This window comes from Chiloscyllium punctatum, chromosome 9 (assembly GCF_047496795.1).
Source record: "Chiloscyllium punctatum isolate Juve2018m chromosome 9, sChiPun1.3, whole genome shotgun sequence".
In the NCBI taxonomy this organism is placed as follows: domain Eukaryota; kingdom Metazoa; phylum Chordata; class Chondrichthyes; order Orectolobiformes; family Hemiscylliidae; genus Chiloscyllium; species Chiloscyllium punctatum.
In genome coordinates, this window is record NC_092747.1 from 40,305,511 (window position 1) to 40,321,028 (window position 15,518).

General features: G+C 39.1%; 1 protein-coding gene across 3 annotated transcripts in view; it reads left to right on the forward strand.

Moving 5' to 3' along the window:
- Window positions 1-15,518, forward strand: part of lnx2a (ligand of numb-protein X 2a) — a 122,820-nt gene that overhangs the window by 16,081 nt on the left and 91,221 nt on the right. For all 3 annotated transcript variants that reach the window (XM_072577301.1, XM_072577300.1, XM_072577299.1), the window contains exon 2: window positions 13,689-14,206. In XM_072577301.1, coding sequence (XP_072433402.1) covers window positions 13,800-14,206 — 407 coding nt within the window. In that variant the 5' untranslated portion in view covers window positions 13,689-13,799. The remainder of the gene's footprint in view (window positions 1-13,688; window positions 14,207-15,518) is intronic.

Sequence of the window (15,518 nt, forward strand, 5' to 3'; positions counted from 1 at the left end):
CCAATCCTCAGGGACCTCTCCTTTTAACTAAGGAGGGATGTAAAGATTTCGTACAAGGTCCCAGCAATTTCCTTATCGGCCTCCCTCAACATTCTGGGATAGATTCCATCAGGTCCGGAGACCTATTAACTTAATGCTTTTCAAAAACACCCAATATCTCCTTTTTTATATTGACATGCCCTAGAATATCAACATACCCCTCCCAAGACTCGCCATCCTCTGGTTGCATGCATAAATTCCCTTCTTTGACCTTGAGTGTCATAGAGTCATAGAATTATATGGCCAGGAAACAGACCCTGCCATCCAATCAATCCATGCTGACCACGTTCCCAAGCTAAACTTGTCCTGTCTGCCTGCGCTTGGCCCATATCCCTCCAAACCTTTCCCATTCATGGACTTATCCAAATGTCTTTTAAACATTGTAACTGTACCTGCATCCATCATTTTCTCTGACTGTTATTCTAAACACAAGCCACTCTGTGTAAAAGAAAAATTGCCCCTATTTAAATTTTTCTCCTCTCACTTTAAAAATATGCTTCCTAGTTTTAAACTTGCATGCCCTCAGGGAAAAATCCCTTGTCATTCACCTTATCTATGCCCCTTGTGATTTTATAAATCTCAAAAAGGTAGCACTTCAGCATCCTACACTTCAGTGAAACATGTCCCAGTCTTTCCAGTGTAATTTTGTATCTCAAACCCTCCATTCCTGGCAAAATCCTAGTACATCTTTTCTGAACCCTCTTCAGTTTAGTAAGATCTTTTAAATAGCAAGGCGCACAGAACTGCTCATAGTACCAGAAGAGACCTCTCCAACATCCTGCACAACCTCAACGTGATGTTCCAATTCCTATACTCCGAAGTCTGAGCAGTAAAGGCAAGTGTGCTAAACACCTTCTTAACCACGCTGTCTACGTGTGACACAAATTTCAAAGAATTATGTAACCGAACCCCAAGGCTTCTCTGTTCTACAACACTACCCAGGGCCCTACCATTAATTGTATATTTCCTGTCCTTGTTTGTTTTACCAAAATGCAATACCTCACATTTATCCAAATTAAACTCCATGTGCCCCTCCTGAGCGCCATTGACCCAGTTGATCTTAGAAAACCTTTACTGTCCAAAATGCTACCAATTTTGGTGTCATCTGCAAAGTTACTAACTATGCTTCCTATATACTCATCTGACTCATTTATATAAATGACAAACACAAGCATGGTCCAGTATGGCCCCTTCCCTAGTTAGACTATTTATGTATTGTTTGAAAAAAAATGTTTGAATAACACTGAACAAATTATCCCCCATCCATGCCCTGACTGTAAGTACCAGTCAATATAGAGTAAGTTAAAATCACCCACCACCAGAAACTCTGTTTTTACATTTTTCCATAATCTGTCAACACATCTGGTTGTTGGGAGGTCTGTAGTACCAATCCCATTAGTGTGCACCTTTCCTATTCCTGAACTCGATCCATATGGCCTCATTGAATGAGCCTTCTAAGGTATCCTCCCTAAGTACAGTTGTGATATTCCCCCTTATCAGTAACACAACTCCCCCATCTCTATTTTTTACATCCCTCTCTCTCTCGCCTGAAACAATTAAATCCCAGAAATATTAAGCAGCCAATCTTGTCCTTCTCCCGGCTCTCTCAACCCAAATCTCTGTAATAGGTGCAAAATCATAGTTAGATGTACAAGTACAAAATCTGAAATCAGAAAAGTTCTGAAATCCGATGTTTTATTCGTAAAGTTTTTTTCTGTATAACAAGGTTGCTTGGCATGCGAACAAGTGAACCAACTCCACATCCACTCGACCCACATCACTCAGGTGTAATGTGGTGGTGTGGCCCAGCACTGGCAGGCAACAATTGTGTTTCAGCGCAATTGGGTCACGTGGGTCTGCTGTTCAGTAAGAGTTTTTAAAATTTCACTGTGAAAATATCGTTTATTCTGAAATCCAAAAGACAACTGGCTCCAAGGATTTCGGATAAACGATTCTGTACCAGTATTAATCCAAGCTCTAAATCCATCTGTCATATTCTTGACATTAAAACAAATACACCTCAGACCACCAATCCTTCCGTGTTTGGTAACCCCTCCCTGTGTGTTCTTCCTCTTAGTCTTACTGACATTAGCCTCTCACTCCTCTTCTGACATACTGCTCTGGTTTCTGGCCCCCACCACACTAATTTAAATTCTCACGAGCAGCACTAGCAAACTTTCCTGCCAGGATATTGGTGCCTGTCAAGTTTTAGGTGCAATCTGTCCTTGTACAGATCACACCTGCCCTGGAAGGCGCCTTAATAATCCGCATTCCTGAAGCCCTCCTTCACCAGCTCTTTAGCCATGTATTTAACTGTACCCTCTTCCTATTCCTAACCTCACTAGCAAGTGGCACAGGGCATAATCCCAAGATTACATTCGTAGAGGTTTTTCAGCTTCCTACCTAACTCCCTGAACTTCCTTTGCATTCTGCCTTTTGTCATTAGTACCAATATGGACCACAAGGTCTGGTTACTCACCATTACCCCATCAGAAATCTTTGTGCGCTCTCAGAGACATCCTTGAGCCTGATGACAGGGAGGCAATACACCATCCTGGAGTCTCATTTGTGATCACAGAAATGCCTATCTGCTCCTGATTATCGAGACCCCTATCACGACTGCTTGCCTAAACTTCAACCCTCCCTGCTGTACAACAGTGGCAATCATGGTGCCAGTGATCTGGCTACAGCTGCTGCTTTCCTCTTAGAGACCATGCTTCCAGATCGAACCTTAGTCATCTTTTTTGTTTCTGTGTGGCCTCACTTCTTCCATCCAAGTCATTCAAATATATTGTAATTAATTGTGTTCCCAGCATTGATCTCTGTAGCATTCCAGGTTGTCATACTGAAAATGCCTCCCTTATCCCAACTCACAGCACCTGTGGAGAGAGAGTAAGCTAACGTTTCAAGTATTAAAGACGCTTCATCAGAGCTGATGAGTAAATTAGATATTTACTCACAAGAAGTTAGTAGTTATTGAATCCATTAAACCTTTTGTCGTACAGACGCTTAGTGATTTCAAATGTGAAGTTTTTAACTGGACACACAACTTCTAATAATTTGATTTGAATACATTTAGGAAATTTGACAAATGCAATTAGAGTTTTATAAAACAAATAATTGTTTTAGTTCTGAGTAAGCTGTAAATGAAAATAATCCATATGCTTTGCATTTAGCATTTAATAACCGAAGTGGTTGCAGACTAAAGTCAGGAAGAATGCATTCCAGTATAAGTGACGGCTCACATCCATCCTGGAACATTACTGCCAATGCAAGTCAAGTTAACATGGTTAAGTGGAGGCCAGTTCACTCTTATAGCAATGTCAGCTGTCTGCCTCTTTAATGGCACAGGAAGACTGCAAACTATGTAAGAAGAATTCTGTCTGTAGCAATGATTGTCCTTTACTGAAAATTATTTCAGATCTTTAAACAAATTGCGCTACCGTTAAGTTGGCTTGGATCAAGGCCATTAGAGAAGTCTGAGCCAATGATGGCCTGGATTCCTAGTGAGGCAATGGTGCCAAAAAGGCCTAGTGTTGGAAGTACTCAAGCCCAGCTCCCATTACACCACTGAAAAAATTTAAGTAGGTGCCTTGTATAAGGTCCTGTGGAATCTAGGAAATATTTGCACATTCTGAACTAATTTGCATGTCTCCTAGAGAGATAGGAGGTATTTGCCAAAAGCGTACTGGACTTTCAGCCAAGAATAGTTGTGTTTAAATATTATTTTCATCTGTTTTATTTTTACAAGTTTTAAATCAAAAAAGAGGTCACAAAACATATGGCGGTACCATATTCTGCAGATTTGGCAATAATATAATTTTATGTAGAAGATTATTTTGAAAGTCAAAACCTGACTTTAGAACAAGCTTATTTTTTACATTCTTGACAACAGAAGGGCATTGTAATTCCTGCCTGTAGATAGTCTTAATGCATGTTTTTAAAGTTGATGGTGATGCATCACTTTTTAAACTGACTTGTGTTTGATTTAGAATAAATGACTTGCAAGGGATTTTTTTTCCAATTATCTCTTCTGCCTTCTGATCAGCCTCTACATGTATCACTTGCATATTATAGTGCCATTGCACAGCAATATGAGTCACACAATGTAGGAGGTATAAATCACGATTCATCACTTGAAAACAAGTACACTGCTGTGGGTGGCACAACAGCTGAGTATGTATCAACCAACAGTGTACTGTTTTTTGAGAAAATAAAAATTGTATACATAATAATAGTAGCAGTATAGTTACATTGGAAAGACTCGCCAGGTTTTTAATTCAAATTAAGGATTTAAGTAACTAAACTTCAGCGATAAAGTTTATTAATGTCAGTAAATAGCTTAAGGCTCAAGAATGTTTTCTCTGTATCCTTTAGCTAGCATTAAATGTATCAGCAGAGTTTAAAATGGAAAAACCTTAATCAACACCCACAGATATAATTACAATGCTGAAATTGCATATCATGGAAAGAATATAAAGGAATATCAGAGCTTGAGTGATGTAAATGGTCAATCAAATGGCAATTAATAGTTTTGACCAACCCAATCTGTTCTTGTTCGCATAGAGGCCAATAATCTGGTGTCATAGATTTAAACGTAATAATGAATAGATTAGTAGGAATTTAGATGAATTTTGGTGAGCTGCCTGCACTTGAACCTCTGCTATTAATGGTGGTTGATGTACATCTACAATGCAGTTGGGAAAAGAATTCCAGAAATTTGACCCAACAATAGTGAAGGAGTGGTGTCATAGTTCCAAGTCAGGACTATGGAAGGAAACTTCAAGGTGGTGGTATCCCCATACATTTGAGTACTTTGTCCTTCTATGCGGTAGAGACTGTGGGATTAAAAGGTGCTGTCAGTGGCCTCAGTGAGTTACTGCAATGCATATTGTACGTGTACTTTAGCTGCTGCTACTGTGCATCAGTAGTAAAGGGAGTGATTGGTGAAGATGGTGGATAGTGTGCCAATCAACTGGGCCACTTTGATCAGGCTGGGGTCAAACTGCTTAAGTTGTTGGAGCTTCAATCATGGAGGCCAGTGGAGAATATTCCAAAACGATCCTGTCATGTGTGTTATAGGTAGTGTTCAGGCTTTGAAGAGTAAGAAGTGAGTGACTCGGCGTAGATTTTCTAACCTCTGACTTGCTGTTGTAGCCACAGTATTTATATGGCTAGTTCAGTGTGGCAGGCAATCCAGTCAATGACATTCCGTAGGATGTTGATAGCAGAGATTCGGGAATGATAATGCAATCAGCATTCCCACTAATTTTCTGACTGGTACAGACCTCTGACCCTGTGCACATCAGCAATGTCTGGAGCCAAAGTCAATGCTGCAATCAGCAGGCCAACACTGATAGCTATGCACAGAACCTTGGTGTTTATAGGGAACATTTCATGCCATTAAATGTCAAGCAGAGATGCTTTGATGTTACTTGCCACCTATCAGCACAAGCCTTCATATTGTCCCGGTTTTGCTGCAATTGGACATGATACTTCAGTATCTGAGTAGTTCAGCAACATTTGCAACATTATGTAATCATCAGTGAATGACTGATCTCACTTCTGGCGTTAAGATGGAAGGAAGATCATTGATGCAACCATTGAAGATGGTTAGTTTAGTCCATTAGTCTTATTGAGCCATAAATTTAGAGAAATGGATACATTTGAGGTGTTGTGGTATCTGGCACATGCGTGTTTTCTTTCCTTTACTGTGCCTTTAAGGATAGTTATCAAACAAATAAACTTTGGCAGCTTGAAAAGCTCCTACAATGTAACATTTTTATTGCCTAAGACCCCTTTAAACTCTTAGCATTGAAGAAATCTGGCATTCCACAAATATAACATTTAACTTCTGAGGACAATTGGTATTTATTGTACTAATGCTTCAAAAATACGTTGACAGTGAGACTAACAAAATAAGAATGGATGTTCATTGATTCACTACTTAGAGATTGTATTTTTGAGAAATGTCAGCACGTTCAGAGGAATATTAGCAATGGTATTTTGGTTATTTGTGTTATACATCCTATTGCTGTCAGTTTTAGTGACTAATGATAGTGAACACTGGTTTCATCATTGTTAAATCCAGGCTACTACTTTTACTGGTGGTTATTTTTTCCATAGTTCTAAAGTTTTTATTAACTTTTGCAAAACATGTTTGGGAACTTTATTTTAAAAATGACGAGTATTATCATAAAAAAAGCCATGATCAATGCCGTCTTGCTATTTGTACCCAGATTCTGGTTCATGTCTCCCATGATTGAAGGGAGCTGGATTTTACCTGTCCACATGAAATAGGAATTGGAGTATACTCCGCTGTTCAATAGGATCATGGCTAATCTGGCAATTTTCATGTCCACCTTCCTGCCCTCAACCTTTAATTCTCATACTGATCCCATACAATCTATTTTTCTCAGCCTTAAACATGCAGAAGACCTCTGCCCCACAGCTTTGTGTGGCAAGGAATTGCAAAACCTCAACCCTGTGAGAGAAGAAATTCTTCCTCACCTCAGTCTTAAATTTGCGCCCTTTAATTCTGAGGTTGTGCCCTCTGGTCGTAGACTCACACATTCAGCATTTACTATGTCAAGCCTCTAAAGAGTTCCTATATGTTTCAATGAGATCACCTCTCATTCTTCTAAATTCCATGAGTAGACCCTCAACTTGTTTAACCTCGCTCATCAGACAATCCCTCCATACCTAGTGAACTTTCTCTGAACTGCCTGCAATGAAATAATGTCTTTCTTTAATTAAGGGAACTAAACCTGTGCATGATACATCAGATGTGGTCTCATTGGCACACTGTATAGTTGCAGTAAGACTTCCCTATTCTTATATTCCAATCCCCTTGAAATAAGGCCAACATTCCATTAGCCTTGGGATTACCTGCTGCAGCTGTGTTCTGGCTTTCTGGGTTCCCCGCCCCCACAACTCACCCATCCTTCATGTTGCAGCTTTCTGCAGTTTTCTCCATTTAAATAATTTTGTTCTCCCTTCCAAAATGAATAACTTAATATTTTCCTGCATATGCTCCATTTGCAAACTTTTTGCCCACTTATTAATATCCTCTGTAAACCTTTTGTATCCTTCTTGCAACCTGCTTTTCAATCTATTTTTGAGCTCTCTACAGATTTGGCTACATTTTCTAAGTGACCTCTATTTACTTTGACTTTTCTCTTCCTCATTATATATTTAGAAAAGTTCTTCTTAGCAGTTTTTATATTCCTTGTTAGTTTGCCCTTGTAGTTTATTGTCTCTGTCTTTATTATCTTTTTAGTCCTCTTTTGCTGGGTCCTAAATTTATCCCAGTCTTTCCGGCTTTCACTGAATTTTGCATCCTTACATGCATTTTCTTCCAACTTAATACTCTCCTGAACCTCCTTGGTTAGCCATGGTTCATATATCCCTCTCTGAGAATCTTTCCTTCTGACTGCGATGTGGTTTTGCTGAGAATCATGAATTACATCTTTAATTGTTTGCCATGGCTTGCTTACAATCACTCTTGATAATCTGTCTGCTTGGCTCACATTAGCAACTCTAACCTTATTTCATTGTAATTCCCTTCATTTAAGTTAAACACGGTTGTTTCTGACCTAAGTTTCTCATTCTCAAACTGAATATTAAATTCATTATGTTGTGATCACTACTTCCCAGGATCTTCTACTATGAGGCATTTATTAAACCTGCCTCATCATCCATTACCATATCCAAGATAGCCTGCACCCTGATTGATTGGATCCATGACATGTTGTTCCAGGAAAATATCCCTGATGAATTTATTGCCATAACTACCCTTTCCAATTTAATTAACCCAATCAATGTGAACATTCAAGTCACCCATAATTATTGCTCTATTCTTTTTATTATTATGTTCTTATTATTTAGTGTATATTCTTTCCTACAAAGTGGTTACTGTTTTAGGGTCTGTACTGCTACCAATGCCTTCTTACCCTTGCTGTTTTTTTTACCTCTGCCCAAATGGACTCTACATCATCTAAACCTAGATAATTTCTCCCAAGTATCTTCATTTCGATTCATATCAACAGTGCTACTATCTACCTTTTTTTTTACCTCTCCTGTCTTTCCGAAAGGTCAAATACCTCTGAATATTAAGTTCCCAGTATTGATCTCCTCATAACTATGTTTCCGTAATAGCTATATGGGATCATGTCCATTTGTCTTGATTTACGTTGTCAGTTCATTTATCTTATAGTGAATGTTTTGTGCATTAAGATACTAAGCCAATTCCCAGCTAGCACGTGACTGAGCAGGCACAGTTACCTAGTATAGGTAAACAAATAATTAAAGATCAATTGCCATTTTTTAAAAGTTAGTTTAACCTCAACGTAATGCTGGCATAATAACATTGCCCTGGGCAGGCAGGCATTAATGGATGGCCCATTTTGCTTTCCTCCAGATGATGTTTTAAAAATGGTGGGAAAGAAAGGAGGACTTTCTTTGAGGGCCAGCCTTCATGCATTTTTAACCCACCCAAAATATAGTACTTCACTTCCTTTCTCCCCATCTATATTGCAAACTCCATCTTCCTCACGTGCAGTTCCCCCTCCCTAATAGGTCCAATCTGTTCCTCCTGTGACGATGCTGCTCCTTTAGAAAGTTATGTTGACCTCGGTTTATTTCAAGAGGGGTAGTCAAGTCAGTGGTGCTGAAATGGCTAACAGACACTGCTGAAGTCAACAATCAGAGGAGGCCTTTAGATTTTTTTTTAAAAACAGTTGTACAATGAAAGGGAAGTGGATAGTTTTCCAGTTCAGGTTTTTATTTCTAGTTTGGTCTGTTTTCACAAGCAGTCAATAACTTGCTGGGGACCTAGAGAAGCAGCTACAGTGAAAAGTGATTGCATGCTTCAACAGAGGTCTTGCCTGAACTTCCTCTGTGAAATCTCTCCTGCCTTTAAGAACCTGTGTTTGAATTTACCTTTTGCCAAGGGGTGTGTTTTTGGGATGTTGCAGGAATTGGAACAGCTTTTGTTAAGTTGTGATAGAATCGGTTGGGTTATCAAATAAGTTATTCTAAATTCTGTTTTATTTTGTTTGTGTTTCATCTGATGATGTTTAAATAAATTCTGTTTTGTTTAAAGCTGATAGTTTGACTGACTGCATCACTCCTGGAATATTCCCTATACGTCCTCCTAAAAAAAATGAAAGTTAGAGTCTGGGCTAACTTAAAACGTTATGGGCCTGGTCCATAACACTCCGCAATATTGCTGACTCACCTTGGTCCAGGATCTTTGTCTGTCTTTCCCATGAGTCTGTTTGTAGTCCTGACCATACTCACTACCAAGCCTGGTGCTGCTGGAATGGCAAGAACTGACCAGTTCAGATTGGCTGGGAGATTTGGTGTGTGGCCAGGAAGTGGCCATTCAGCTCATCGTGTCTCTGCCAGCTAAATAAACAAGGTACCTGTTCTAATCCCAATTTTCAGAAGTTGGTCTATGGCCTTTCAAATGACAGCACTTCGGGTTCCTTTTGAATGGACTTGATGGTTTCTACTTTTATGCCAACAAATTAGTCCAAAAATTCGAGACTCTTCAACCTCTGGCTGAAAGGTATTTTCCCCCTCTTGTCCCTTCTAATTTTTTGAATAATCGCATTAGATCTGTACCATATAACTGATCTCCCCACTAGAGGAAATAAATCTGCCTTGTTTATTCTATGTATGTATCTCATTATTTTATAAACTTGAATTAGTTCACTTCCAAATCTTCTCTGGTCTAAGGAAAACAATCTTTAGCCTTTTCAGTATTTCATCATACCTGAAATTTTCAAGCCCTGGCATCACTTCTGTACTCTCTAGAGCAATTATGTACTTCTGTAATGATGTCCAGAAATGTACACAAAACTCCAGGTGTAACCAAGCTAGTGACACCCTTGTATGCATTCATATATTCAATACCTTGCCCAATGAAGAGAGTCTCATAAGTCATTTACAGCACAGAATGCTATTCTTTGTGCCTGCACCAGTCAATAATGATCAGATTATACTAATTTCATTTTTCGTCTTATGGCTATATCCTTGAAGGCCATCGATTTTTGAGAAGATTTGTAGCTCAGGTTGATGATAAATATGTAAGTTAGCTCGCTGAACTCGAAGATTGTTTTCAGACGTTTTGTACCCATACTAGGTAGCATCATCAGTGAGAGTCTCTGGTGAAGCGCTGGCGTACTTCAGCACTTCACCGGAGACTCTCACTGATGTTACCTAGTGTGGTGAGGAAACATCTGAAAACAAGTCTTCCAGCTCAGTGTGCTAACATACATACTTGAAGGCTATGGCAATGCAAGTGAATATCTAAACACTGATTAAATGTTACAAGAGTTTTGGGCTCAACTACCCATCAGGAAGTGAGTTTCAGACTATCTATTTAATTTGGACAGGTCCCATCTCCCTAGAAATGGTCCCAATGCTTCAGGAATCTAAATCCCTCCCTCCTGCACTATCTCTCCAGCCTCTCATTCATCTGCTCTATCCTTCTATTATTTATATTCAGTACTGCATGGCACTGGGAGTAACTTAGAGATTATTATTATTGACATCCTACTTTAAAATTTCCAATCTAATTCCCTAAACTCTGCTTGCAAGACCTAATTTTTCTTTCTTCCTTTGTCATTGCTTCCAACATGGACCATGAGTTTTGGCTGTATACCCCTCCCCCAGCCCCCCAAAGAATTTTTGGAAAGACATGCAGGCGTTACAGTACATTCTTCACGCTGCTATCCAGGAGGCAACATATCAACCTGAGGTGAATTCTATGGCTGCAGAAGCACCTGTTTGCTCCCCTCACGATTAAATTCCCTTCTATTATTGCACACTTCTTCTTCCATCACCTGAACAACTGGATATCACAGTGCCATGGTCTTGGCCCTGGCTGACATCTACAGTGGAAGCATCCCATACATCTTCTTTACCTCCTTTTAAAGTTGCACTGCCATCTTCAGGGACTTGTGGGCATGCAGACCAAGGTCTCTCACTTGTCCTATTCCACTGATATCCTTCAATTTGTTGTGTAATCCCTTGCTTTGTTTGCTCTGTGAAAAATAATGACTTCACACTTCTTTGGACTGAATTCCGTTTGCTATTTTCCCCCAAATCAACCAAATCATTGCTATCAGTCTGAAGCCTTCCTGAGAATGTAACTTTTAAAATAAATTTTGTGATTTACATATGAAAGAAGTGAAACTAATATGGTCATTCTAACAGATGAGAGACTTAATAAACAATCAAGGTATTTTTCAATGTATAATTTCACTTACATCACACTGTAAACTTTTGCTATACATGCTGTGTCTTACAATTGTATACTCCACAACCACTGATGAAGGAGCAGCGCTTCAAAAGCTAGTGCTTCCAATTAAACCTGTTGGTCTATAACCTGGTGTGTTGATTTTTAATTTTGTGAAAACTTCCCCTTCACTTTAACTATCTGGCCAATTCTCTTGTGTAATCGGCCAATTTCCCAATCATGCTTCTCACATTTAGTCTAAATCATTGATAAGTACCACAGACAGCAATGCTTGCAACTCTGAGCCTTGTGATATTATCAGAAACAGCTTTTCATTTGCAAAAATGTCCATCAACGGTCATTCTTTGTTTCCTATCATAGAACAAATTACTGCTCCAGTTTGCCACATTCCCCAGTACCCAGTAACTTTTCTGCCCATGCCCACTTGTGAGACCTTGTCAAATTCATGGTGACCACATCCACTGCCCCACCTCATCAATCATCCTTGTTCCTTTCTCAAAAAATTCAATTAAGTTTCTATGACATGACCTTCTTTGAGAAAGTCATGCTGACTGTGTCTGATTAACCTATACCTTCTTAAGTAACAGTTAAGTCTCTGTTTCAGTATGGATTCTAGTAATTTGTCCCCCTGCTGAGTCAGACTGACCTATAATTATTTGGACTATCCTTGCACGCTTTTTGTCTAACGGTATAGTATTCACAGATTTCCTGTTCTCACCTGTATCTAGTGAGGCTAGCAAAATTTATCCACAAAACATCTACCTTTTCCTCCCTGGTTTCTTAAACAGCCTGGATACAATATATTTGGCCCTGGGTGATTTATTCACCTTCAAAAGGAGGTCAGTCACTTGAGTACTTGGCATTATGCGTATCTTATCAATTATTTCACTGTACTCTTTAATTATGATGTCTTCATCATCCCTCTCCTTTGTGAAAATGTAGACAATACTCTCGTTTTGAACATACCCAAATGTCTGCATTCACACAACTTATCAAATATACCTCTGATAGGTCTAATTCTTGCCTTGGTTGTCTTTTGCTCTTCATATACTGGTTTTTCTTGAGTTTTACTTTTTTGGATCCTATTTGCTTTCTAATTTCCTTTTTCACTTCACACCTGTACTTTCCATATTCCTCTAAACTCCCTTTTCAAGACTGGCATAATCTCTATTTTTTGCTTACCCTGTGTGCTTCTGGATAACCATGGGACTCCAGATTTGGCAGTACCACCCTTTTTTCTTTGTGCAAACAAGTCTGCACTCTACCTGTATAATCTCAATTTGAATGTCTTCCAAAGATTTGTCACTAATTTTCCTTCAAGAAGCTGTTTCAAGTCTACATTTATGCTTCAGAATTCAACTGAAAAGTCAAAAGAAAAGATTAAACCAGCCATTAATGAGGTGGCTACATCTTCTCTCAGAAGCTTGTATAACCTCGATTTAAGGCTGCAAGAAGTTATGACTTCTCTTAACTAAATGTTACACTTTAAGTTAATTGCTAATTAAATGAAAAAATTAAACTTTATATAAATATCACCCCTTAAGACTCATTCTCTGACTTCAAGTGCAGACCAAGTGGTTATATTAGAAGTTTGAGTGAGAGGAGGGAACTACTGCATTCGTAACCATGAATTAAGACTAATCCACGATCCCCTTGTAATGCGTAAAAACTCAGATTTGATATCACAAAAATGACTGTGGTATCAGATGCAATAAGATCATCATAGTGGAGATTAAGCTATTTTCAAGCTGGCCACTGTGAACATTGAGCAGAAAAGAGGGATGTAACAATAATTTTCTTAACACAGGATGGATGGATAATGGGGATGGTGAAGGAGATGAAGTAGTGATGAGAAAGGGCATTTTCAGACATCATTGTCTTAGAGTGGGCTACTCTGATCATAAGCCTCACCTGCTAGGTCATATGTGCACCTAATTTTATATTTTCTAATCAATCTGTTCAGGGATGATATTACACATTTCTGCAGCAAATAGGACTTGAACCCGGGTCTCCCAGCTCAGAAGTAACAGCTGGTCAGCATGTCAGTTTTTTGTCAAGGCAGCAAGTTGAAAATTTTACTCAAATTTAATTAAGTTTTGTGAGATCATACATGACAGCTTTAGGCTTTTGGGTTTTAATGAAGGGAACAATTACTTATAAAAGCATAACTTTTTTTTAGAGCTAAGTTTCTTTTTATCTCCATGAGATTTGAAGTAAAATTACTTGTTCTGTTTTTATATGGAACGATTGAACTGTCTTTCGTCAATGTATTCTTTGATTCTGTTAAACCTTGTCTTCCTCAGTTAATGATGAATGGTAAACACTTAAACAAAATGCTTTTGCTTTGATGGAAGATGAAGTTTTTTGATTTTATTTTTCACAGAACAATGAGAATCTGAAATTGCTGGGACCAGGATAGTTTGCATTTGAATATCTGACTATGGACTAATGACTGTAGATGAGTAACTGATTGAGAGCAACCGTGCCAAAGTGAATGATCATGAGTACTACTAATGATGATGCTAATCCAGAGGAACAGGAGTCCCCTTTAAATCCATTATGCTTTGAATGTGGCCAACAGCACTGGACAAGAGAGAACCATCTGTACAATTACCAGCATGAAATGGATGATGACCTCGTTTGTCACATTTGTTTGCAGCCTCTACTGGAACCACTGGATACTCCCTGTGGACATACGTTTTGCTACAAGTGCCTCCGTAATTTCTTGCGAGAGAAGAACTTCTGCCCATTGGACCGTATAAGTCTTCATTTTAAACTGTGCAAAAGGTCCAGCATTCTTGTTCACAAACTTTTAGACAAACTGTTGGTGGCTTGCCCTTTTGAAAGTAACTGTCAAGAAGTGATGCAACGCTGTGATTTGGAGGCGCATCTTAAACACAGGTAAGCAATGTATGAAGAGTGATTTTAAAAATTGCATATATTATCATTGTATCAATGTTGATAAAGGTACATTATTGTAACTTCTAAATATGATCAGTTGGAAATTCAGGCGTACTGACTTTTGGGCTCTTACCCCAGAATGGAAAGGTCTGAAGAGCCCTTGATTTTAGACCTCTGAGCACATCATAATGTAGTTGGTGCAGATGTAGGAGTCCACACAGTTTAGTACCCCAATTTCCAGGGAGTAATTGAATTGAATCATGTGCGGTCTGGAGGAGGAGTAAGTGGGCCTTGGAGTGGATGATCAGGGTTCATTAGGGTTGGAGAGAGAGGATTACAAATCGGATTACTATTGGGGGTGTAAAAATCAATGTTTGGTTTAGGTAGGAAGATTGCAAATCTTAGAAGCATGTTTGGGTTGAGAGTTTGGATGGGATCATTTGTAGGCCTTTGGAATACTGGCATTGGGGGTCGGATAAGGAGATTGCTGCCCTAGGGAGTACTGTTGGGAGCAAAAACTGAAAGTTCTGGTGAAATGCAGTGAGTCAGCAGCAGATGTATGATGCACAGATTTTTTTTATCAGTAAGGGAATTCAGGTTACGGGGATAAGGCAGTAGAGTTAAGGATTGTCAAATCATTCATGATTTCATTGAATGGCTGAGTAGACATAGTAGATCAAATGGCCTAATTCTGATCCTACATTTATGGTCTAAAGGGTCACTGGACTTGAAATGTTAACTCTATTTTTTTCCTGTACATGCACTGCCAGACCTGCTGAGTTTCTCCAGCACTTGATGTTTTTATTTCCGATTTCCAGCATCTGCAATTCTTTTTATTTTTACTTTTATTGTACTGTAGGGGTCTGGTTGGATAGGAAGATTACAGATCTCTGGCGTATTGTTGGGGAGTGGTTGTGTAAGAAGATTACAAGCATTTGGAGTGCTGTTGGGGTGATTGTCTAGCATACTAAAGGATAGAAAAAGTGCACAGTTCAGACTTGGACAAGGGAAGTGCTGGGACTATGTTGGGAGGTGGAGCAAAGGAGCTCAAGACTGGGGCAAGGTTGCACTAGTGGGTGAAGTTGAAGATATGTGGACTGGGAGCACTGATACTGAATGCCTCAAGGCAAACCAAGGTTGCAGAAGAGCCAGAAGCTGGCCTTTATTCTTTTACTTTTATTTGCAAATAGACTAATATCTGGTTCATCACAGAATCCCTACAGTGCAGAAGGAGGCCATTTTTCCCATTGGGTTCACACTTTCCCTCTGAAGAGCATCCCACCCAGACCTAGCCGCCTACCATATCGCTGTA